At 44.9% G+C, this 26,659-nt stretch overlaps 1 protein-coding gene across 1 annotated transcript in view; it reads left to right on the top strand.

Annotated features, from left to right (window-relative positions):
- ULK4 (unc-51 like kinase 4) overlaps positions 1-23,673 on the top strand; it is a 718,037-nt gene extending 694,364 nt beyond the window's left edge. The window contains exons 36-37 of the mRNA XM_030812066.1: positions 20,903-20,988; positions 23,476-23,673. Of these exons, the coding sequence (XP_030667926.1) occupies positions 20,903-20,988; positions 23,476-23,539 (150 nt within the window). The 3' untranslated portion in view covers positions 23,540-23,673. The remainder of the gene's footprint in view (positions 1-20,902; positions 20,989-23,475) is intronic.
- Positions 23,674-26,659: the final 2,986 nt, after the last annotated feature.

A 26,659-nucleotide genomic window follows, 5' to 3' on the forward strand; every position in this document is an offset into this window, starting at 1 on the left:
TTGAGCGATATGTGACATTCCTGCCGGCTGGGAACTTTATTCCTTTTGTGGCTTTGCATTGAAATTAGTGGTGAAGTTAATGGGGGTGGATGGAATTATCCATGTACAAGGGATACTTGTGAGTGATTATACCCTAAATACAAAATAGTCTTGCTCATCACACATCTTTTTGCCAGAATCCTGATATGTTCTAAAACTCATACACAGATAATTTCAGAGGTGTGTAATAAAGCTTGTTTCAAATTCTCACTCAAGTGGGTCGTATGGGGAAAAGAACTACCTGGTGACAAGTGTATGCCAGTTAGTCAGGCTATACAGTCTGTCTTCTGGGTTGGTTGGGTCAGCGTGGCCAGTCAGCCCTTGGTCCAGGGAGCAGCTGAGGGCTGGCCATCACGAGCTGCATCTGAAGGCTGCTCCTTGCTGGCCCTGTAGCAGCTGTGTGGAAAGCCGTCATCTGAAGAGCTGCATCTTTACTTTCTGGGAAGATGGTGGAGTGTGGGGCTTTTTTTTTTTATTTTTATTTTTATTTTTTTTTTAGGAGACGGAGTCTTGCTCTGTCACCCAGGCTGGAGTACAGTGGTGCGATCTCGGCTCACTGCAACCTCCACCTCCTGGGTTCAAGCGATTCTCCTGCCTCAGCCTCCCGAGTAGCTGGAACTACAGGTGCACACCACCATTCCCAGCTAATTTTTGTATTTTTAGTAGAGATGGGGTTTCGCCATGTTGGCCAGACTGGTCTTGAACTCCTGACCACAAATGATCTGCCCACCTCGGCCTCCCAAAGTGCTGGGATTACAGGCATAAGCCACCATGCCCGGCCGAGTGTGAGGCACTTAAGGGTAGTCTGCCAGAACCTCTCTGCCTTGGGCAGCCCAGAAGGACCTTGAAGCACAAGTTCTCTCTGGGACAGGATATAACCAAGTGATAGCCACTGACCCAAGTACCGCAGAAGTAAGAGTATTATGTGTTGGAAGAAAGGCTGGTCCAAGACTTCAACCTCAGGAGAGAGGAAAAGAAGGGTTTGTAGTCCAGTGGGGAGGGTGGTTAGTAACCTTTCAAAGAAAGACATCCTGGTATAACATGAGAAGGCCACACAGTGTGACTCAGCATGGATCAGATGGTCTAGCCTAGGGTTTCTCAACCTCGGCACTATTGACATTGTGAGTCAGATAATTCTTTATCATGGGGACTGTCCTGCGCAATATGGAGTGTATAGCAGCATTTCTGGCTCTACCCATTAGATGCCAGTCCACCTCCTCTTATCCCCAATTGTGACCACCAAAAGTGTTTCCAGACATTGCCAAATGTCTTCTGGGGGTCAAAATCACCCCCAGTTGAGGAAAACGAATGTGAAGTAGTCAGCTGTGACACGAAGCCACTGAATCAAACACAGCTACAGTTGGACTCCTATTTCACGGGCTCTCTCAATCTGGTAGACATCTCAGCTACAACTGCTGACTCCTTCATTCTTTCTCAGTGTCCTTTGATGGTTGAGATCAAGGATTCAAAGTCAGGAAGACCATGGCTAGTCACTTTGCCTCCTGAGGTGGCAGTTTCCTCATCTGTAAACGAGAGTAGCAGCAGGACTCTCATTGATCTGGTGTGGACAGGGGGAGTGCATGTTAAGGACTTTTCACTGTGGCTGATGTCAAATTAGGCTCTAAGAGTCATGCAGAATTTATAGTGGTAAGGCATTTAGAACTGTCACCTTTTTAGCGTCCATCATATCCTCTATTTCAGGGTAAATGAGTCTGTCTAAGATAAGTTTTAAAGGATCTAGAATCAGAAACACCATTTGACCCAGCAATACCATTACTGGGTATATACCCAAAGGAATATAAATCATTCTACTGTAGAGACACATGCACACGTATGTTTATTGCAGTACTATTTACAATAGCAAAGTCATGGAGCCAACCCAAATGCCCACCAATGATAGACCGGATAAAGAAAATGTGGTACATATACACCATGGAGTACTATGCAGCCATAAAAAGGAATAAGATCATGTCCTTTGCAGGGACATGGATGAAGCTGGAAGCCAACATCCTCAGCAAACTAACACAGGAACAGAAAACCAAATACCGCGTGTTCTTACTCATAAGTGGGAGTTGAACAATGAGAACACATGGACACAGAGAGGGGAACAACACACACCAGGGCCTGTTGGGGGGTGCGGGGCAAGGGGAAGGAACTTAGAAGATGGGTCAATAGCTGCATCAGACCACCATGGCACACGTATACCTATGTAACAAACCTGCACGTACTGCACATGTATCCTGGAACTTAAAGTAAAATTAAAAGCCTTAACACTCCCCCCGCCCCACACCCTCATAGAGACACAGATTTACTCACACACACACACACACCTGGCACATGAGGTAGCTGGCAAGAGGGTTATATTTTCCACTTTGTAGCCACAGAGGCAGCCGCACCCTCCAGTAGCATTGCCTTTGCTCCATGTAAGTCGACTCCTAGCAAAGTGGTTTTAAGGGACCGTGTTCGTAAAGAAGGCTGTTTGGAAGAAGCACTTCAGTAAGAAGGAAGAATAGGAGCTCCCCCTTCACCCCTCTGTTGAAATCATTTTCTTGGTCTTAATTTATTTTCCTGCCTTTATTCAATGAAAACCTTCTAAGAATACCTTTGAATTTGAACTGGGCTTCATGAAGTACTTGTATGCTATTTATACTCTAACCCAACTGAAAATAGTCTTTTTGGATAATCTTCTTAGGCTTCCAAGAGACCTAACCTTGTATTATAAGCCATCAAGAAAAATGCAAAGAAACAATGACAAAGTCCAGCCTATTTGCAGCCAAACAGCCTGTGCATGAGAATTCCCCCGTGGTAGCTCATCTAGACTGGGAGGGAGTCTCTCTTGGTCTCGGTGGCCTCAGTGCTCTGGGACCTTGACTCTATGAGGCCTCTCTTTATGCGTCCTTCTCTACTCTGCAAAAAATGTGTAAGCAGAGTCTGCAGCCAGCCTGAGGCTTTTCTAGAACCAGCTTCACCCATTAGAGATTCAGTTGGACCATAGCTCTGCTGTCCTGTTCAAGTGCCCAGGGTTGCCCAGAAGGAGTGATTGCTACATGGTGGTCACAACTTCTCTGAGTCCAGGATCCCAACCCTGTGCTGCCACCTGCACCAGCCGCTGGTCCGGCTGGGCCTGTCCACAAGTATAAAGAGCAGAGGCCTGAGGAGGTTGGTCCACTCAGCCTGTCAAAGCCTTTTAGAGAGGAATATCTGGGCTCTTTGATGTTGCCCTTGGAGGCCTGGGAGACCTTGCTTCAGTTAATTTTATCTCAAGGCCGATTTGACACTTAGCCAGAAAGTTATTTCCTGTGCATACACGTTCTGCTGGGTCCTGTGTGGTCCTCTGATTCACCAAGAGCAGGGGGTGTGTGGGCCAGCAGATGCCTCCTCGGAGTTTTCCAAGCCCCTACCACACACACATAGCTACTTGTCACCACCAAGCTGTGCAGAATGGATGCTTTTGGGTCAGCTGACAGCGGACTTGTCTCTTGGAGGTAAAAACCCACAGACTTCATGATTCCCTTCCCTTCTCCTGGAGCCAGACTCTCAAAGGCTTCGCAAAAAATGTCCTCAAAGCTGTGGGCCTGCCTTAGGGAGGGAAGGGTGAGATCTCTCAAAGGGGCTGCTCATTTTCTCAAAACGGTCATTATAAAATGTTTCCAAATGGAGTCGGTATTTGATCAAGTCCCTCAACAAAAATAACAGCCACCATGGGAATTTTCAGCTGCCCAGCAGTCAATATCAGGCCTAAATTTTGATTAATTGGTGCCTGACGGCTTTAATAATGTAAACCAAGTGTGCTTTCATTTTCCTTTCCATTTTATTTTCCTCCCAATTTTATCAATTTGAAGGAATTTTGGCCATCCCTAATGTTTCGTTAGAGAGCCACAGAAGTATGAGGTGAAGTCTGGAGGACAGAGAAAATGACTGAGCTCGCGTGGCCCTACCAGCTGTTTCCAGTGGGTGTCCAGCCGTGCTCCGCCTGGCTGTGACTCAGGCTCAGCAGGGGCCCGAGGTGACGGTGTGTCTCACGAACGTGGCTGCCCTCAGTCCTAGGAAGCATGCAGATCATTCTCAGAGCTGGCCACCTCGGGTTCACACTTTGGCTGGCCGTGGCCCCCTGTGGCCATGGATCCGAGATGGTCCCTTACCTGCCCTCCTGACTGAGGATTCTGCAGTGCTGGCCCAGCCTCCACTCTCCAGGCCTGGCCACCTTGTGTCCCAAAGTCGCGGAGTCCTTCTGTCCTGCCTTAGAAATCCCAACTGGAGTTCTTTATGGTGGTTTCTCTGAGGGCCTGTGGGAATTAGGTCTTAGGTCCCAGCCCTGTACCCTGTCACAAGTCTCCCTTCCACACTGTGGATTCACTGCAGCAGAGGTGTTTTTGCTCAGTAGAGCATGTTATTAAGGGTAGAAATTACAGCTGGCCAAAACTGACTTTTTCCTCCAGTTGTAACATGAGTTTCAAGGAGAGGCTGAAGACTTCACCCACAGAGGTAAAAATTCCACCATGTGTTAAAACTTACCAAAAAATAAAATGCTCATCTAATATAATCTGTTGAAGAGATTGCTTATAATTGTCAATTAATCCATCTCCTTCCAAATCTGAGAATATGTAATCATGTTGCCCATTTTCAAATGGAAACTCTTTTTTTCCCCTTCTTTGAAGAGTACTTGAGTTACTTTATTTCTGATGGGAATCTCACGGGTTCTGTTTCCATATGGTGGATGAGGCAGACTCTTCTCCTGTTCGCTCAGAATGGCACTATTTCAGCATTTAGCCCTACAAGAGAGGGTCTTCAATGCGTGGCTTATTTGGCATGCCCACCCCAACAACCACCTGCTGGCTCACGCCTCCACCAAGGCACTGCCTCTGCCACTGAGGACAAAGGGCCATGCGGCATCTTACCTCTGCTCAATTGAAGGGTCATTGGAAGGCAGGGGAGGAGGCACTGCATCAGCATGGTTAGGGATCTGGTGCTGGTGTGTGAGTTCCTGGATGTTGTGCCTCATCCCGTTGCCTCTCACCTGGACCATTCCCGAAGTCCCTCCTTACTGGCTTCCAGCTGGTCCCTGCTTCTGCAGCCTTTAAAAAATCTCTACCCCACCTGTTCCCACCTCAGGCCTTCATGGTTGCTGCTATCACCCCTTTTTACAATATAAGTCCCTCAAATATTCCCATGGCTGGTTCTTTCTCATCATTCTACCCTTGGCTTACGTGTCACCTCCTCAGGGAGACTGTCCTGGCTGACCTCATACCATTGTTCTTCTCTCCCCTGCTTTACTTTCTTCATGACACCTATCAGCATCTCAAATTATTGTATTTGTTTACTTTTTAATTGTGTTTCTCAAGGTGGAAGCTCTGACTTGACACCTGGCACCCCCTGCTATTTCTCCAGAATGTAAACGGAGTCCAGCACATAGTAGGTGCTCAATACACACTGTCTTATTGACCACAGAATCATGCTAATATTTTTAGGATCCTTTACAGTTGCCAAAAGAGCGTTTCATGTGTACGCATCTCATGTGTGATTGTGATTGCTTTTCTGCCCACCTTTGACTAGACTGAGGGCCTTGGGTGTGAGGATTTGGTAGCACTTATGACACTGGAGGTCTCAAATTCAGGATGTACGATATTTATTGCATATCCTTACAGTCATGGTCCATGCATGTTTTTATATTGTGTGTTTTTTTACTTTATATTACAAGCATTTTCCTGATTGTCCCTATGTATAGTGGCTGAATCACTGCAGAGTGGTTTAGTGGCTGATAGTGTCCTTACCTTGTAGAGTGAGGAACTGGAGAAAGAAGGAAGCTGTGGGCCTTTTTAGCCAAGTTGACTTGACATTGCTCTACTTTGCTTCCCTCCATCCAGGGGGAGGTTCAGAGAGAAGGGGCTGGAAACAGGCCCTGTTAAGCTCCTTCTCTTATCTCCATCCCCCTTCCCACATCAGAGCCCTCCCTATCACACAAACACCCTCACAACACAAAATCAGTGACTCTGTTTTCAAATACACAGCTCACTATGACCCCGTATAGTATTCCTAAGGACTGGTTAGTATTTGCTTGGATCAGGTTTGCATGATAGATACTCACACTGTTCCTCACTTATGACCCAAGCTCTCCCACTTTGGTTACCACCCCAAGTATTTTTTCTTGTGAGGAAATAATTCCAGCCACATCCATAGCTGACATCCTCATGCCGGTGCCTTGGAAATCTATGCTCTCATGCTTTTCTAAGTGCTTGGTTTGGGTCCTCCTGGGCAAAATGGTATGTCCTGATCTTGTATTTCACCAGAACTTACTTTGGGCCAACCTCCCGTTTATTTTTATGTCTACAAAAAGTCCACATCATAATTTTTTGCCAATTAAAACGGTTTCCTCACTTCTTTTGGAACTGGCTGTTGTAGTTAGTTGGATCAGGCCTAAAAGACTTCCCAGAGCAGCTATATTATATTCAACATTTTAGACTTACGGGACTTAATGGCCAGAAACTGATGTAATTATGAAGAGTTTCTAAGCAATAAGGGCATTTTTACTGCCCTGGAGAGAGCTGAGAGAACTGGCTGGCCTAAAATGAAGAAGGAGGTAGCTATGGATAATTTTCTTTTAGAAAATAATCATGTCTTATGGGGTGAAAAAGAAAAACATTCAAATCCTCTGCATGTTATTTCGGTAGCCTCTAGATTTAGCAGGTGCCCACAGGTACAGTGAGGAGTTTGGGTGAGAGAGGTGAGTGGAGGTGTCAGGCTAGGTTAAGGGAACATATAGACCCCAGGACGAGGAAATAAAGGTCAAAAGAAAGAAGAAAGTCCTTCAACACTGCTTTGCTTTCACCAAAGTGTGCCCGTTGATCATTCAAATGCTAGCTTACCATCATCCTCCTTTGCATGCTGCATCTCCAAATCTGGAAATGTCAGTGGAAAGGAGCAGTGTTCCTTACTTTGACCCCAGCTTGAGAGGCTTCTGTCTTAAATACAGGCCAAGCTATTTCCTTGGGAACCTGGGCTCCTGGAAGCTGGGACTAGCTCCCCCAGTGGCAGAATGTCAGCCTCGTCACTACTCATGGAAACGTCAACTCCCGGCTTCCCCAGTTGGACACTGGCCCTGTCTCTCGCCAGGTGCTCCTGCAGCCAGACCTTTCATGGGGAGAGGCAAAGGGTAACATGGTGACTGGGGCAGGAAGCAATGGAGGGAAGGCAGAGCAGCAATGGGGTGGGATGCAGGAGAGAGCTGGCCCAATCTGGGCCTCCATCCCAACTCCACTACTAATCACCGCCTCACCCTGTCTCTAACGTGTGATCATGGAAGACCTTCCTCATAGGGCTGCTGTGAAGACAACATAAGATAATGGCCCACAGTGGCTACCCAGCAAACTGTTGATTCACTTCTCATCACCAGCAAAGACGGACCTCCATCTAAGAGCACCAGGAGAGATGTGCAAAGCCTCTGGTAGCCAAGCCTGAAAGAAGTTGCCAAAAGTATGGTGCTCTCTATATCAGGGACAGCTTACTGGACAGTACAAGGGATCCACAGACTCCTTTGGTCAAGAGCAGCAACTTCCAGTTCCATCTGGGAGAGAGATTCTGCGGTTCCTGCTTTTGCCTGGAAATGATAAGGATGAACAACAATGACTGGGGGAGCAAAGGGTGCTATGCAATTTACAAGAGATGGCTGGCAGAGCAGTACAAGCCATTTATACAAGATAACACAGCATGTAGGCAGTGGGGCTAGAAACACGGCTTAGTCAGTTGCTTACTTTTTTAAATCAGCCAATCAGCCAACAACTTTGCCAGGTACTTAGTGGCAGATGTGAAGATGCCGTGGTCTCATGGGAAGAATGTGGATCTCGAAGTTGGGGGGACTGGGTTAAATCTCAGTGCCACTGCTTGCTGGCTAGCTGACCTTGGACAAGTCACATGAGCCCTCCTAGCCTTCATTTCCTCATCTGTAAAGCGAGCACAGTTAATACTTGTTTTTCAAGTTGTCAAAAAGAAAATTATATGTTTGAAAGCAGTTAACTCTATTCCTGAGTATAGTAGGTGCTCAGAAATGTTAATTTCCTTTCTTGACGCAAATCTCAAGCCGTTTTTACTCCAAGGCTTTTACTTACTTAATCCTATAGGTAAAAGTGAATCCAACAGTTTCTACCTGAAATCTGGATTTTGTCAACTTTGCCCCCACACATCTACTAATGCCCTGTGTACTCCCCTCTCCTACCCGGTTTGTCTGGAGTACACCACATGGAGACTCATCGCTGCCCTTGAACAAGAGGTCATCTGCCGTTTTCTTCCTTTCCTCTCCCAGCTTCCTTCACCTTGAGGAATCACTGTATTCCAGATGCCACCACTTCCGCAGGCCTCAGTATGCTTGGGGCCTCCCAGTGAGCTAAAGCAAAGCTGTGCTTCATGCAGAGGGTGACAGACCACCTCACATAGAGGTCCTCCCGGACAGAAACATGGTGCTGCTTATGCTCCAGTACTATTCCAGGTGTTTAGTGCAATGTCTCTGTCACCCTCCAGAGAATCTGCATTCATGGGGACCTGGGTCAAATCTAGGTGAGCAAGCCTTTGTGACTGGGCCTACCTCTTCTGTAAGACCCTGCCTCTTCCCTTGAGCTCCAACTGCTACCCCGTTACCCTTGGTGATCAGCAGATCCACTGACGGGAATCCTTAGGGACACCTCTAGATCTCTTTCAGATCATCCCCTGCTTACTAATCATGGACAGAATGGGCCTCACTTGCTTTTGCTGAGGTACATAAAGTTTCTAAATGGACTCCAGGGAAGGCACAGATGCTGTGAGGCAGCTGGAGGCCATGCATGAAAATTATTCCATTCAGTCTCAGATTTACTCAGCATCCCATGAAAGGTGTGATGAGCATATGGGCCTGGATGCAGAGCAGGATGTGTTAATATAGACTTGCTTTAATCTGAATATGAAAGGTGAGACCCTGGCAGCAGCTCTGGATGCTTCTGGAAGGACCCAGAATGCACACTGCAACACCAGGTAGAAAGTGAAGGCGGGCCTGCCAGATTGCATCATGCCGACAAGAGGTTCTCCTCCAGATTCCATCCTGGCATCAGGTGGCAAGAGGGTGGCCTGTCTCTATGAGCAGTTGGGAGAAATGGCTTTGAAGTAGCATGAAAACCCCAGCTGAAGAGAAGACAAAGTATACATTAAGAGAACAAAATGAAGGGGCTGGATGGATAGGTTTATTTTTGAAATTTAAACTCTCTGAAGTAAAGTTGTCATAGTTACCTGCTTGTTTTTACTTGTATTTATGAGATCTGAAGGCCACAGAATTAAAATAATCCTCCCCTGTGTGAAGTGTGTGTCTGTAATAACAAGCACCAAGAAGCACCTGGGCTGCTCTCACTGTGTCAGCTTCATCTCCTGATACTTCTTTTCTAGTCTGTCAGTGTTGCCTGGGCCTGTTGAGAGGAACTCATCATTAGAAAGCAAAAGTTAACTGGACTTCCTTTTGCCACACACATTCAAGATCACTACAGATATGGACATATATTATTGCACACTCATAAACAAAGTACCACAGCCTGCCCATACCTTACTCAGTTACAGCCACACATCTCTCCACACCAAAAAACATTTACAAATACAGAAGGCTGCACTGCAGCATTTTATGAGCTTTCGGAGGAGGAGGATGCTGTGAGTCATATTTGTGAGCGTAAATTCCTGATGTGCCACAGTGATAGAAAATAGAAGTAAGTTCTGGTTTGCATGTTTTTTAAGGCCTTAGATGAGGAGTATAGGCACCAGGATTGGATTTGTCTCTCAATGGCCACTTTGCCTTGGGCAAGCCATTGTATTCTCTGTTCTCACATCCTCTCCTGCAAACTGAAGAGGCTGCCAACTTCAGGGTTCTGCCATTATCAGGGGGCATAGGATGGCTCCACTTGCTAGTTTGCATTTGGGGAAGCTGAAATCCAGAGAAGAGCCAACCCAAACTCTGTACTGCAGGGTGTTGTGTATAAAACCACTACTTTACAATTCATGAGCCTAGTGGGGAATTTGAAGATGATTCTGTAGGACACTACCATCTCCTTTCAATGTTTGGGTGAATGCTGGATTGACACAGTGCCATGTTAAAGTGATCATAGCAGAGTTTGCATAAAATTATGTATTTATCCCAAGTGTGTTATCTGATTATATATACACACACATATATATAAATATATGTATATGTATATATGTATATATGTGTATATATAATCAGATGTATATACACATATACATATATACACATATATATGTATATATATACACATAGGTATACGTATATGTGTATATATACACATAGATATGTATATCTGTATATATACACATGTATCTGTATATATATATTCAACAGATGTAGAGGAATTGTCTTTCCACGTTTATCTTAATTCTAAGCTCAAATTCCCAATTATTTTATGATTTTTGCTTTAAAGACCCCATGTTTTGAAAATTACCTGTCTACCAGGTGAAATTTATGTATTTAGTATAATTCATGTTTCCATTTTGATTGATTTTAGCCATTTAGCTACCAGGCAGATGTCTTAGCAGCATGAGATAATGGCTGGCACTCCAGGCTTGGCTGATATATTTTCATCATAAAGCAGAGAAATGTGAGGCAGGCATGACTTTGTTTGCAGGAAATGGATGCCTGCCATTTGATGTTTTGAAATACTGAAATCCACTCATGGACTCACAGGTCCGGGAACCTCTGCTATAGTACATTATTGCAAAATAAAATTGAGTTAGCCTGTCCTGGCTAACTGACTGCCAGTAATGAAAATGTTAACTTTGGGAAGAAGGTATTGTGCTTACACTCTTCGCTGGCGTTCTGTTGCATTATTTTCTTGGTGTCGCTGCAGTACTTTCTCTTGACGTCTGTAATCACAGCCAGGATAAGTTCACCAATAGTCTCTTAGTCATGAATTAAGCATCACAGTAGACAAGGGTCACTTTGACTCCTACTTCCTTCAAAATGGAGAGATTTCTTTGTGGGTTTCAGTTTGCACAAGACATTCTCTGCCTAAGTAGCTCAAAAGAGGAGTAGGTGGGATGACTTTTGAGTGGACCCATAATTTCGTTTTCGAAGAAAATTAAAGTACTGAGAAAATAGAAGGTTAAAGGCCACATAGTCTGGCAGATACAGTGGAATCTAATGTTTCTAAAAGAGGGCTGGTTCCCATCTTAATTTATAACCTTCAGCGGCCTAAGAGGACACTCAACTCTGGGAGACAGAAGCAGTCCATTCCCAAGGATCATTCATTTCAGAGCCCCTTGAAATCCTCTTATCACGGGCATTACCAGCTATAGAAAATGGTTTGGTATCATAGTATACAATAATTTAGCAAGGTAAATTCAAACTCTTATTTTTTCAAAAATTACTCAGATTTATTTTTTACTAGTACCTCATTCTAAAAATCAAATCAGACTCTATAAGTCTGATTGCATTCCAAGTGATGCATGCACGGCTTCCTTGTTTTTCCATTTCACTGTTGAAGGACAGCTTGGTTGCACCTACATTTTAGTGATTATGAATAAAAGTGTGAAGGATTTGGAATACAGGTTTTTGTGTGGACATAAGTTTTCAATTCACGTGGGTAAATATCCAAGAGTGTTTGGCTATATGGTAGGACTATGTTTAAATTTTTTTTTTTTTGAGACATAATCTCACCCTGTCACCCAGGCTGGAGTGCAGTTGCTTGATCATGGCTCACTGAAGCCTTGACCTCCCAGGCTCAAGCGATACTCCCACTTCAGCCTCCCAAGTAGCTGGGACCACAGGTGTGCACCACCACGCCCAGCTCATTATTATTTATTTATTTGCAGAGACGAGGTCTCACTATGTTGCTGGGGCTGGTCTTGAACTCCTGGGCTCAAGTGATTCACCTGCCTTAGCCTCCCTAAGTGTTGGGATTACAGGTATTAGCCACTGGCTTGTATGTTTAGTTTTATAAAGAACTGCCAAATTGTCTTCCAAAGCACTGTTCCATTTTGCATTCACATCAGCAATAAATGAGAACTGCTGTTATTCTTCATCCCTACCAAAATTGTTATTGTCAGTGTTATGAATTTTAGCCATTCTAATAGGTATGCAATGGTATTGCACTGCAGTTTTAATATGCATTTCCCTAATGACAAACAATGTTGAGTTATCTTTTCTTATTTGCCACCCATATATCTTCTTTGGTGATGTGTCTATTCAGATTTTCTACCCATCTTAAAAACTAGGCTGGTCGTTCTCTTATTATTGAATTTGAAGAGTTCTTTTTGGCTGGGCATGGTGGCCTACGTCTGTAATCCCAGCCAAGGTGAGAACCGAGAGGCCAAGGCAAGAAGATTGCTTGAGCCCAGGAGTTTGAGGTTACAGTAAACCATGATCACAGCACTGCACTCCAGCCTGGGCAGCAGAGACCCTCCTTCTAAAAAAAATTTTTTTAAAGAGTTACTTTTATGTTCTTGATATAAGTCCTTTATCAGATATGTAAGTTGCAAATATTTTCTCCAAGTCTGTGGCTTATCTTTTCATTCTCTTACGTTTTCTTTTTTTTTTATGCAACTATTGACCTGTTTTATTATTTTTTTTCCACACAAAAAATAAACATTTTCTAAAAATACATACAAACAGAAAGATGCATATCAAACATATTAGGAAGGTTGCACATGGGAAGACGGGGAATAGAAATGGGAGTTGGGAATTAAAGAAAATAAATGAGAGGGGGACTTTGTATGGATCAATGATAATAACTCAATCCTCTATTTGACAAAGAAGAAGGAGAAGGAAGAGGAAGAAAAAGAAAGTGGGATAAAGGATCAGAAAGGGAGGAAAACAGAAAAAATTAGAGTATGACTCCAGGGTAGACCTGTTTTGTTGTCACCGGGTTGGTTGGTTGGTTTGTCTGTTGTATTTTTCATATGTTTCGCCATGTTGGCCAGGCTGGTCTCGAACTCCTAGCCTCAAGTGATCAACCCACCTCAGCCTCCTAGAGTGCTGGGACTACAGGCGTGAGCCACCACGTCCAGCCCCCACATTGCGTCTGGCCTCCGTGATAGACCTCCCAGACGGGGCGGCCGGGCAGAGGCGCTCCTCACTTCCCAGACGATGGGCGCCCGGGCAGAGGCGCTCCTCACATCCCAGACGATGGGCGCCCGGGCAGAGGCGCGCCTCACCTCCCAGACGATTGGTGGCCGGGCGGAGGTGCTCCTCACTTCCCAGACGGGGCGGCCGGGCAGAGGCGCGCCTCACCTCCCAGACGGGGCGGCGGCCGGGCAGAGGCTGCAATCCCAGCACCGTGGGAGGCCAAGGCAGGCGGCTGGGAGGCGGAGGCTGCAGCGAGCCAAGACCGCGCCACCGCACTCCAGCCCGGGCAACACGGAGCACCGAGTGAGCGAGACTCCGTCTGTAGTCCCAGCACCTTGGGAGGCCGAGGCGGGCAGACCACTCGTGGTCAGGAGCTGGAGAGCAGCGTGGCCAACATGGCGAAACCGCGCCTCCAGCCAATGGACAAAAAGCAGGGAGGGGTGGTGGCGCGCGCCCGCAATCCCAGGCAGCCCGCAGGCCGAGGCAGGAGAATCAAGGGAGCCGGACGCAGGGAGTCTGTAGCAAGTCGAGTATACTCCAGCCTGGGCCACGGAGGGAAGAAAAAAGAAAAAAAGGAAGGAAGGAAGGAGGGAGGGAGGGAAGGAAGGAAGGAAGGCTCTTACGTTTTCAAAAAGTAAAGTTTTTAATATTGACAAAGTCCAATTTATAATTTTTTTAAGGGATTATGTTGTTATGTTAAAAACTCATCACCAAATCTAAGTTCACAGAATTTCTTCTATATTTTCTTCTAGAAGTTATATAGTTTTTACATTTTATATTTAGGCCCATCATCCATTTAAAATGACGTTTTATATAAGATGTAAAATATGTGTCTAGATTGATGTTTATGCGTATGTGCATCTATTTGTTCTAGCACTGCTTGTTCAAAACACTGTTCTTCCCTCCTTGAATTAACTTTGCACCTCTGTCAAAATTTTAACAATAATTTGTGTAGTTCTATTTCTGGGCTCTCTTGTCTATTCCATTATCTGTGTGTCTGACCTTCTGCCAATACCACACTGTCATGGTTGCTGGAATCATGTAGTGCCTCTTAAAGTTGAGTAGTATGATGCCTAAACTTTATTCTGCCTTTTCAAAATCATTTTACCTGTTCTGGCTCCTTTGCCTTTCCATTGCAAATTTTAGAGTCAGTTATTATTCACTTGATCTTAGCCAAAAGGCCAAGAAGCAATAGACTCAGCTATTATATATTACAAAGATTTCTGCTGAAATTCTGATAGGAATTTCATTAGACCTATATTTTGGAAGACATTTTTATTATATTGAGCCTTCCAATCCTTGAATATTGTGTATCCATTTATTTATTTTCTTTCATCAGCATTTTACAGTTTTTAATCATACAGATCCTGATATATTGTATCAGATTTATACCTTTGGAATTTGTCAGGACTTGCCTTAAGACCCAGCAGATGGTATATTTTGGAAATTTTCCATATGCACTTGAAAATAATATATATTCTGCAGTTTTTAGATGATTTTTTATATAAGTCAATTAAGTCAATTCTGTTACTCTTGTTGTATAGAACCTCTGTGTCACCTCTGGTTTCTGTATGCAGATTGCTGGAAGAGATTGAAAAATATGTCACCATGATTGTGGATTTATCTAATTCTCACTTTGATTCTGTCATTTTTATTTGTTTTATGTATTTTTAGGCTGTGATTAGGAGCATACAAATTTAGAATTGCTGTATCTTCCTGGCCAATTTATTTTCTTATAAATATGAAATGCCCCTCCTTACCTCTAGTTACGATTATAGCCTTAACGTCTACTTTATCTGGTATTAGCTATGCCAACTTTCTTGGGTTACTGTTAGCATGTCATATCTTTTTCCATCCTCTAACCATCAACTGTTTGGTGCCCTTATTTATTTATTTATTTTTTGAGATGGAGTTTCGCTCTTGTTGCCCAAGCTGGAGTGCAATGGCACCATCTCAGCTCACTGCAACCTCTGCCTCCGGGGTTCAAGTGATTCTCCTGCCTCAGCCTCCCAAGTAGCTGGGATTACAGGCTTGTGCCACCATGCCCAGCTAATTTTTTTGATTTTTAGTAGAAACGGGGTTTCACCATGTCAGCCAGGCTGGTCTCGAACTCCTGACCTTAGGTGATCCACCCGCCTGGGCCTCCCAAAATGCTGGGATTACAGGCATGACCCACCATGCCTGGCCTTGGTGCCCTTATATTTAAAATATGTTTCTTATAAGTACTATATATATGTGTGTGTGTGTGTGTGTGTGTGTAGCCGTAATTTATATATTATAGATGTATATAATTATATATAAGAGATATATTTTGTTTATATACAGCTTGAAATCTTTTACTTGGAGCATTCGGTAAATCTACATTTAATGTAAGTATTGATATTTTAGAGCCTACATTTACCACATTCCTCTTAATTTTTGCTCTTGTTTTTTTCCCAGTTTGGGTTCGTTTTGCTCCTTTTTTCCCTAGTTTCTTCTTCTTTTTTTTTTTTTTTTTTTTTTTTTGCGATGGAGTCTCGCTCTGTCGCCCACACTGGAGTGCAGTGGCGCGATCTCTGCGCAGTTTAACTTCCACCTCCTGGGTTCAAGCAATTCTCCTGCCTCAGCCTCCTGAGTAGCTGGGATTACGAGCACCCTCCACCACGCCTGGCTAATTTTTCTATTTTTAGTAGAGACAGGGTTTCACCATGTTGGCCAGGCTGGTCCCAATCTCGTGACCTCACGTTTTCCGCCCTCCTCAGCCTCCCAAAGTGCTGGGATTACAGGCGTGAGCCACCGCACCTGGCCCTTTTTTCCTAGTTTCTTGATGTAGAAGCTGAAATTATTGATTGATTTGGGACATTTCGTCTTTCCTAAAATAAGTATTTAGTACTATAGATTTCCCTCTAAGCATTGCTTAAGCCCCCTTCCAGATGTTGACATGTTGTATCAAGGTCATTTTCATTCAGCTAAGATTATTTTCTAATTTTTCTTGGAATGTCCTCTTTAACCCTTGGATTATTTAGGAGTGTGCTGTTTAATTCCAAGTGATTGAAAATATTCCTGTTATCTTGGTTATTAATTGCTAGTTTAATTCCATATGGTCAGAGAATGTATTTTATATGGTTTCAGCTTTTTTAAATGTGTTAAGATATGTTTTATGACACAGAATACTGTATACATTTGTAAATATTCCTGGATTCTTGCAATATATGTGAATACTGTTGTTGATGGGATCAGTGATCTACAAATGTCAATAGGATTCATGTGGTTGATGGGGTTCCTCAGTTCTTCTATATCCGTGCTGATTTTTGTCTACTCATCCTGTTTCTTACCATGAGAGGAGTTTTGAAATCTCCAACTACGATTGTGGATTTATCTGTTTTCCTTTTCAGTTGTATCAGTTTTTGCTTTCTGTATGTGTAATTTCTACCGTTAGATGTATACACATTTATTGTTATGTCTTCTTGGTTACGAAACCGTTTGATCAAAATATGTCCCTGGTAATTTTCTTTGCTCTAAAGTCTACTTTGCCTGACATTACTATAGCCACTCTAGCTTTCTTTTGATTTATGTGTGCATGGTATATCTTTTTTCATCCTCTTACTTTAAACCACTATCTCATTATATTTGAATTAAGATTCTTACAGACAATATATGATTGGATCATTTCTAAAAATCATTCAGGAGATTTTTACTTGCTGCATTTAGATCATTTACATTTAATGTAATTCTTGATATGTTACAGTATAGTTTGCCTTTTTATTTGATTTCTGATTAGGTCCAGTGTTTTTATTTCCTCACTTTTCTTTTTCCTGCTTTCTTTTAAGCTATTTGAATATTTTTAATATTAAATTTTAATTTACCTATTGTGGGTTTTTTTTAACTACATCTCTTTGTATAATTTTTTTAAGTGGTTGCTCTTGGAGTTATAAAATACTTAACCTTTTAGAGTCTACTTATGACAATATTTTACCACTTCAAATGGAACATAAAAGCCTTACTACCATATAGGTTCCTTTGCTCTCCCCCATCTTATGTTCCAGCTGTCTTATATGTTACATCTACATACGTTGAAAACCCCATCAATACAATATTATATGTATTTTTTCTTTTCTACTATTAAACAGCTTTTAAAGAAAGATAATATCATGTTATATTTACCATTTTTGTTGCTCTTCCTTCATTCCTGATGTTCCAGATTTCCTTCTGGTATTATTTGCTTTCTCTCTGAAGAACTTCCTCTAGTAAATTTTTTATAGCAGCTCTGCTTCTATTACTTTTCATTCATCTGAAAATATCTTTATTTCATCTGCATTCCTAAATAATATTTTGAAACCATGATATCATTTCTGAATGATATCTTCTAGGTATATAAATCTAGTTTGGTAGTTCATTTCATTTAGCATCTTAAAATCTTCTGGCCTCAGTAGTTTCAGATGAGAAATTCACAATAATTCAAATTATTGTTACCCTATAAGTGATATGTCATTTTTTTTTCTGCCCACTTTCAACATCCTTTGTCGTCAGCAAGTTTGATTTTGATGGGTTTGGTTATGGATTTCTTTGGGTTTAATCTTGTTTGGGATTTACTGTTTCTTGAATCTGTAGATTTATTTCTTTCAGCACATTTTGGAATAGTTTTAGTCATGATTTCTTCAAATACTTTTTCATTCATTTATTCTCTGTCCTCTCATACTGGAACTCCAATGACAAAAACCTTTTGTTATTGTCTTATAGGTCCCTGGGGTGCTGTTCATTTGTGTTCTCAATCTTTTTTTCTTTTTTCAATCTCTGCTGCTGAGATTGGATAATTTCTATTGATCTATCTTCAAGTTCACTGACTCATTCCTTTTATTGTCTCCATTCTGCTATTGAGTCCATCCAGTGATGACTTTAAATTTGTGGTTATTATGTTTTTAGTTAGAAAATTCTCATTTGGTTCCTCTTTGATATATTCTCCTTTTTTACTGATACATTCTATTGTAATACTTGTTTCAAGAGTGTTAGTGATTGTTTGTTTTTAGCATTTTTATAATAGCACTTTGAAGTCTTTTTCAGATAATTCCAACATATGTCATTTTGTTTATTGTCCTCTGTTGATTGTCTTTTTTCATGTCAGCTGAGATTTTATGGTTGCTTTTGCCAAGTAATTTTGAATTGTATCCTGGTCATTTAAAATATTACATTATAAGACACTGTCTTGTTAAATACTACAGAGAATATTGATATTTTTGTTTTAGCAAGCAATCATGCTGATTAGGTTCAGGCTGCAGGTTGGAATTGTAATTTCAGTGTCATGTTGGTTTCACAGGTTTTGCAGTGCTATGTGCATCTGTCTGGTGTGTCCCTCCCCAGGGGTCAGTCTGGGATGTGAGCAGAGATATATTTGTTACCTCAGTTCTTCAATTCTGGGGCATGCTATTGGGATCGGTTCCATGCATACACATGTTGGGGGTGAGGCCAGGAGTTCATAAACAGTTTTATGGAGTAACTTTACTAAGCTCTTCTTGATTCATTCTCTCCCCAGTACTTTCTGGTTCTCTGGGTTTCCCATTTTCTATCTGGCCTAAAACTGCCTAGTTGCATGATTATGCAACATCCAGGCCAAACACTAGGAGAACAAAGAATAGAGTTCTGGTTGCAGGCTCCTCTTGCTGGCTACTGTTGCTGCCACTTCTGTCCCCACTACCACTGCTGCCATCACAGAATGGCCTGGGACACAAGAGGATGGAGAAAAAAAGAGCAAAACAATCTTGAGGGGGTTTCATCTATTCTCTAGGCTTTTGGGGATTTCCCTTCTCTATTCCTCAAGCTGGGTTTCTCCTAGAGCTTTTGGGTTTTGGGTTTGTTGCATCCAGGCTGAGAAAGAAGTGGTAAACTCACTGCCAGTTCAGTGGTGCTTTGAATTCAGTGTCCTCTCCTATTTACCTGTTGCTGTTTGCTTTTCAGTGTTCTCAAATAGCTGCACTGTGGATTTGCATCCAGAGGGAGATTAAGAGTGTCATGTGTTTTCTCTGTCTTACCCAGAACTGGAACCTCTGATTGATATAATTTAAAATTTTTATTTTTGAATTAACTCATCCTTATATACAGAACAACGGCTGATGTTATTAATAAGAGTCAGGTAAATGGCCAAACCACGTAGTTTTCAATGGGCTTTGTTTATGTATACATTTATGTCAGCTACACATGATACTATTTTGGTATCTTCCTTTGATCACATAACTGTCACTGTAGATTTCTGTTTGCACCTTCTAACCAGCCTTGTGGATGAAAGCGGTCCTCTGATTTATTTGCAACTTGTGGGTGATTTCCTGGGAGCACAGCCTCTGCACACAAACTCATGGCAGGGCTGGTCAGGGGCAGTGAGCCTGGATGTGGTCAGCTGACCTGTTTGAGGCAGTTCTGAGAAAAATGAAGTGGGAATCCTCACTGAAGACCCCTGATGGGGAGTGTACCTTCAGTGTAAGTTTATGCATACTTTAGACATAATTGAACTACAGCTGGCATTTTTAAGCAGTAGTCTTTTGAACACATCAAGTTGGGTGCAATTTCAGAACAAATTTACATGCAGCTCTTCCGAGATGCAAGTCTTTGCAGAAATCACACCTGATGCAGTTGAACTGGCAGCTGTTCTCTGGCATACTCAGGAAGTGGGAGAGGATCTCAGTGGAGGTGCGAATGCATTCATATATAATTCAGAGTTCATGTTAATGTTTAGTTACCCCTGTGACCTCTCTATCATGAGTGATTGATTAAAAAATGTTGAGCCTCTTAACTAAGGAGACAATAACCCAGCCTTGGTTGCTATGATGAAAGTCAGCTGAAGCCATCCTGGTTCCAACTTCATGGTGGGGACAGAATCTGGCTCCATGTGGACTCCTGTAGCAGCCCCTTAATTTCAGCTTTGGTTACCTCATAAATAAAACATGATATATACTTACCTTGTAAAGTAGGCTGTTGAGAAGATTAAATGAGAAAACATATAGGAAACAGCCTTCTGAAATGTAAAGTGCCATACAAGTGTTTATTACAAGAAATTTTAAACAAAGATAACAATAGGAGGCAATGGTGAATTAAGAGAAGCAAGTCTAATAGTAGAATCAAAGGCTTCTCTTCTCTGCCTTTCAGGACATGGACTCATTTTATGGAGGGGCTGAATTGTGAGGTCTCTGGGTGCCAGAGCTAGATAAATCCCCACCTGAGCCTATTCTAGCCCTGAGAGTTTATGATTCTGCAAATAGGTGCTACAGAATCAGGCATGCCCAAGTGTTTTTCTCACAGGACTGTGGCGATTAGCATGGGCACACTTCCTGGGGTTTAGTTATTAATGCCTCTCTCCCAGGTCCCCAGGCACCTTCTTGGCATCCTTCTGTCCATGTGAAAGAGATCATGTTGGGCTGAGAGCCCCAAAGACAGATTTCCAGTTGTTAGCCAGGCCTCCTGAGTCCCAGCACAGAAAACGTAGTTTTGCTTTAATTGGAAAGTTCAGGTTCCCAGACACAAACCCTCCTGAGAGATCCGCAGGAGGCACCCTGCCCTGAACTGGCCATCTCCTGCCCCAGCAGACTGCCTTGTCACCTCCCCTGAGGACCACCAGTGTCCTGCCTCTTTCCCCTTGGTCAGCAATACTCTGTGGGGAGGTTAGGCATGGGGGTTACAGACAAGCCCAGGGGACACCCCCCAGTGCCTTAGGCAGCCACAGCACCATGCAGGCCTGATGCTCAGGGTGCCCATCCAACAGGGCATGAGTCAGGGACGGGTCAGCTGACCACTGTCTTCCCCCTCCTGCCCTTGCAGATCACCTCCAATGAGAAGCACTTGGAGAGCCTCAAGAATGCGGGCAGCCTCCTGCGGGCTCTGGAGCGGCTGGCCCCCAGGAGTGGGTAAGTGGGGCCCAGGAGGATCAGCAGAGTCTGCTCCAGATCAGCACACACTCTCAGCCATTCCTTTCTCCACTCCTCCCACTCATCTCCCCCACACCAGGGACCACCACCTTGCAGCCCATCACTGTCCACTGAGATCCTTCCCAGTGTGGGAAGGGAAGCTCTGCCACTTCACACACCAGGAATCGCCAGTTATGGTGGGGAAGGTGAGGGGACAGGAATCAACAGGGGGAGAGAAAGTCTTAGTCCTGCCAGGGGAAACAATATTCCCACCTTGAGGCCCCCAAAGAGGTTGAGTGGATGAGCAAGTGGGAGATGCAAGGAACCTCATGAGAAAGGCAGCCCCTGGCCTGTGCACACGTGCCCCCATCAGCAGCCCAGTCAGAGGCATCCTCATCACCATCTTGTGGAGGACTCAAGGCCCAGGCAGGGCTGGGGCAAATGTGACAGCTTAGCCTGGTCTGCTGCACCAGGTTACCTTCCTCAGCCAGAAGTTCAGAGGGACCACACAAAACTGCGTATTTGACACCCAGAAGCTGACAGCATGGGGTTAGGCTAGCCTCCCAGTCCTTGGCTGTACAGTCAGTGTGTAGAACATTCTAGAAGTGAGTTCCACAGACCGGGGATAGGCCTATCACCCAGGAGCATGTTACATGCTGTAAAAGCAGAAGGAGCTGGCATCCCAGCCAGCCCCGCAGACGCTGATGCTCAGTGGAGCATTTCCCCACCCTGGGGAGAAGGACCTGCCTCCTATGGGGTGCCTGACCTTCACTGGACCTGGAATGCTGTCTGCCATTTCCTGGTAGATTCTGTTTTTAGAACTACATGTTTCTATGAAATCTGCTTCCTCGTGTGCTTTGGGTTTGTTATTAATTTGAAGAAAAATAAGTGGCTGAAGCATTGCTAAGAAGGTGAGTTTGCAGAGAAGGCTCAATTCCAACCAGCCTTTTGTATTAATCCTGGATAGGTGAGAGGGGAGGATACCATCCTTTTTAGCCTAACCCTACCCCTTTCGTCTTCAGCATAAACCATAGAAGTAAGTTCGTACTCATGGTTTTCTGTGAGGTGAGGGGCAGGAGAGACTGACTTTGCTGCAAGAAGCCCCTTCACACCTTGCTGAGCCCCTGCCATGTAAGGTGTGAACAGTGACTCCCTGGGCTGGCCTATAGGCCTCCTGTAAGACCATTTTGAGGAGCACATGCCATCGGATCCTGCCATTATGGAGCCAGCTACACAGATTTATGCCGAGGGCACAGAGAGAGCCACAGAGGAGTGGAGTTTGACAGATAGCTCTAGAGAGCCCCTTCGCTCTAGGCACCGGCGCTATGGGACTCCTCATAGTAGGGACCTACTACTGCCTTTTAGCCAAAAATAGCACATCCTCATGCTGGACCCAAATTTGGACCAAATGTGTCAAAACAAGGTTCAGTGGTCCATGAGGCTGGTGGTCTGTCCTGCACCCACACTCAGTACTCCAGCATCTAAAACGTCTACACTAGACAGATCTTGTGTTGGGCGGGGAAGTTGCTCCTGCAGAGTTCTCGTTTGGACTTCGTTCAGATTGCCTTACCAGAAAGGGTTTTCTTGTCAACCAAGAATGAGCGGATGGCATTGTTCTCAGTTCCGATGCTGCTCTGCCAGTAGTTTGTCCTTTCCAGCCTCACTGGGCCTGCTGTGTGTGGGTGCACAGCATGGCCCCACTAGTCTAGCCTAGACTCAGCCAGGGGCGGGCCAAGTTCAGACGCATTCCTTCTGTCATACAGGGGCTTTGATGCGCAGAGCAGGAACGCATGGCACAGTCTCCTGGTCACGGCCCCATCCCACTGCCACCCACATCTTTTATGCAGCGCCCCACCCCCAGCCCCACCCATTTATTTGGTACCAGCTCTATTTCTGTGCAGTCAAGAGTGTGCCACGAGCCAATTTTACACCTCAAGGGTCACTGGTTTCAGTCTTTTCTTTGCTAACAGTTGTTAAACATAGGTTTAAATGTGTCTCAAACAATTTGCTCCAGTAAAAAAGTTAACATTTTAAGCTCTTAATTGCACATTCACACCTATAAGAGTAAGAAAGCTCCTGGCTGATTGGCTGGAAAGGGCAATGGAGCAGGGAGAGTCAGTGTGTGGAGTGGGTCTGGGACACATAAGTCAGCTCCAGGCAGGAGCCGGGCAGGCCCACTGAAGGCCCCAGGCCTGGTAGAGTCTGGCTGCCTACCACTCACTGGCAGTGTTTCTGGCAGAGGTGGCTCAGAGAGTGAGTGGTGGCTGGGGCTGGGAGTTCAGAAATAGCTCGGGGTGCTGGCATGGCCAATTCTGAACCCCACCAGGACTGTGGGCCAGGCTTTCCTGCTTCTGCTTCCCAAGAGGATGCTGCAGCTGGTCCACCAGATACTCGGGTGCAAAAGAGGCTGGCCCCTTTGAAATGGGTGGGGGGGCATTTTACCTTAGAGATGCCTATTAAGTGTACCTACTTTGGTTTTTCTTACAGTTCATTTGCCGACAGTGTGGTGGCTCCCTTGGCCCTGGAAATCCTCCAAGCTGTTGGACACTAGGCAAGAAAGTGCTTAGTACAAGCCCACCCTGTGGCCCCAGCCCTTGGATGCACAAGCAAGGTCAGCTCCCAGACACCTCTGCCACATCCCCTCACAGCTGTATTTGGACCTAATAAAGTCAGCTGAACCCAGAACCTGGTGGCCCAAGTGCTCACTAACCCCAGGGCCTAGAAAACTGACTCAGAATGGACTTCCTTGGTTCCTGTGGAATGCATCTGGGAAGCCCAGGTTTGTTAGCTGTTCTCAGAAATGTTCTTTCCCTCTCTGTGTGGGCCAGGTGGGCTAAGGTTAGCACTGCCTGTGGTAATAAAGCAGTGGATGCGAAGCACAGTCCTCAGCCTGCTGGCATCTGTGAGCATCTCTCCTCTCCTCAGGGAAGAGCAGAAGGGCGGGATGAGGCAGGAATGCTCTCCCAGCCACAGCTCCAGAGCAAGCCTTTGGAAGCTAATCTCTGAGCCTCTTGTCTTCTCCCCTTTTACCTGCCTGGCTTTTGTTCATTTCAGGAGCAAACTGATTCCAAGAATCCTGGGGAGGACTGGGTAAGACTCACTGACCAGCACAGATAGTGAAAAGTTTGCCTAAAGGAATGCAAAATGCTCAAGAACACTGGCTTCCTTGAAGGTTTGCCCATCTAGGTGGGATGATGGCATCAGGGTAGAATCATTTCCCCCAACTTCTGCCACCTAATCCCGTATCTGCCTCATGTTCCCTCACACATATGTTTAGAACCTCCTATGTAAGAGTCAGTCGAGCCCATGGCAATATTTGGTGGATACTGTGGAAGTATGCTGGGACTGCTGTACGGGGCAGGCTTACTCTTGAATCTGGACTGGGTAGGTAGGGGTGGGCTCTGGGCAGCTCCAACCACATGGGTAAGTTGAGGTCATGCCTTGGCCTTTGTGGGGCCTCATTTCCCCATCTGCAAAATGAAAAGGCTACACTAAATCAGTGGCTGCCAACCCTCTTCCCAGCTCCAATGCTCTGGTGCTTCTTCTTAGGGGATTTGCCTTCTAACACTGCCCAGATGGATTCTGTCCCAGGCAGTGGCCATGTTGGCCCATAGATGGCCCCATCTACGGCATCTCAGGAAGCTGGTCATGTTCTCACCAACAGCCCCTCTGACACAGTAACCTGGGTAGTTTGACAGTTTCTATTTGACATTACCTTTGACGCAGTTGTGCACAGAACTGTTGTTTTCATTGTAAAGCATTTCATTGCAGCCCAGCCAGAAGCATCCTCATCAGTACCTCATTACTTAATGAGGTTCTCGGGTCAGTTCTGTAAACACAGGGCAGACATCGTCCCTGTGTTATAGTTCAGATATAGTTTCATTGCCTTACAATGAAAACAGGTCTGTGCACAACTGCATCAAAAGGAATGTCAATTACCTTATGTAATCCCCACCACAACCTGCAAAGCAAGCCGCCTTAGTTTCATTTCATTGGTGAGAAAACAGACTCAGAGGAGCCATTTCCACTTGCTCAAGGCCCTACAGCTTGGCTGAACCCAGGACTCTGACCCCATACCCTGTGTTCATCCCCTAATGGGGTGCACAAAGATTGGGCTGTGACTAATTGGATATGAGAGTATGCCCTCTAAGAGTATGACCCAGGAACAGGCAGCTTCATTTGACCTCACGTAGCCTACTTAGTGCCCATGGTGAGGAGGCTTCACTATTTAAGTCCTCCTGGGTGGTGTGCTCATCTCCAGCTGTGTGTGCTCATGTGGCCCTGGCCTGGCTGGTTTTGCCTGCACTTCTGGGAGTGAGTGGGGAGTACTTGATGGAGCAGCCAGAGGCTTGGTTCTCAGCTCCAGTGGCTTTGCCTGCTGGATACAGGAACAGGCTCAGGTCTGTTTTCTTTGCTGTCTCCCTTTAGTTCTTGGGTGGGGGTAATGCCCATGGGGTTCTGGGTCTGGAGTCCTCTCAAGGTATTTCAGAGCAATGGAAGATTCTTCTTATTTCCCCTTCTCACTTGAGCAAGGAGTTGTCTTTGCTGTTTAACAGAGAACAGGAAACTCTTACTATTCCAGAGCCATTTTGTTCAGTGGACCACTCCTGGCCCTAAGCCGCAGTGTTGCCTGTCTGCGAAAAAGCTTATCTAGGTAAGCAAGGACAAGGAGATGATGGTCCCAAGCAGAGCCACTGCCCTGCCAAACATGTTGGGTCACTAAAGCTAGTCCATGCCAAGCCTTGTCCCTGGTGAGGCTGTGTCCTGGAGGAAAGGTGCCTATGGAAAGCAGCAGCCTATGTCCCTTTGAGTTCAGCGGTAGGGGATATGAGCAGCCTGGTTGGGCAGAGGGCCGCTTACAGCAGTAACCCTTCCCTGCCCTCCCCAGGCCTGTACCTTAGTATTTGGCATGCCTAAGTGGCTCCATTCTGAGAGCAGAGCTGGCCCCCCGGCCCCTCAGCTCTTAGGATTCTGGCAGTGGCAAGGGGCCCACACCTACTAGCCCTCTCCTTCCCTCCATCCCCAAGCTTCAGCTATCTGCTTATTAGCTACAATCCACTGGCTCTCTTCAGGGATGAATGGTGTCACTGAAGTCACAGAGGTGAGAGGCAAAGGAGGTGACAAGCAATAGGGCACAGAGGCGGCTCAGGTGAATGGCTGCACACAGGTCTATTCCTCTCCCTCCACTAACAGCAAGCCCAAAGTTCCAAGACCTTGCCTTAACTTATAGCCGAGTCTGCATCCCCATTAAGCTGTCCGTCCATGAAGCACCATTTGGGGTAACTCTGGTCATAGGTGCCCTGAAAGGTGCTGACAATCACTCGTGGTGCCTAAGTAGGCGAGTCAGTGGAATGCAGTAACAGAATTTACTGTCTTGTGGTTCTTTGCAGTTTATCTTTTCAAGTTTCTCCTATTAGCTAATGAGGTTCTCAGGTCGGTTCTGCATCCCTGTTATAGTTGAGAAAATGGGGACTGGTGGCTCAGGCTCTTGTATAAGGTGATGGGAGAGGAATCTCCCTCACTAGGTCTCTCCTGTCTCCACCTGAAGCAAGATGCCCTTTCTCTTTCCCCTGGCAACAGAAAAATGCAATGTAGAATACAATCTTATACATATAGGGGCTACGGTAGCAAGTGGCAGGGAAAGGGGGAAGAGGCTGCAAGAAAGCTACAA

This window comes from Nomascus leucogenys, chromosome 4 (assembly GCF_006542625.1).
Source record: "Nomascus leucogenys isolate Asia chromosome 4, Asia_NLE_v1, whole genome shotgun sequence".
Taxonomy (NCBI): domain Eukaryota; kingdom Metazoa; phylum Chordata; class Mammalia; order Primates; family Hylobatidae; genus Nomascus; species Nomascus leucogenys.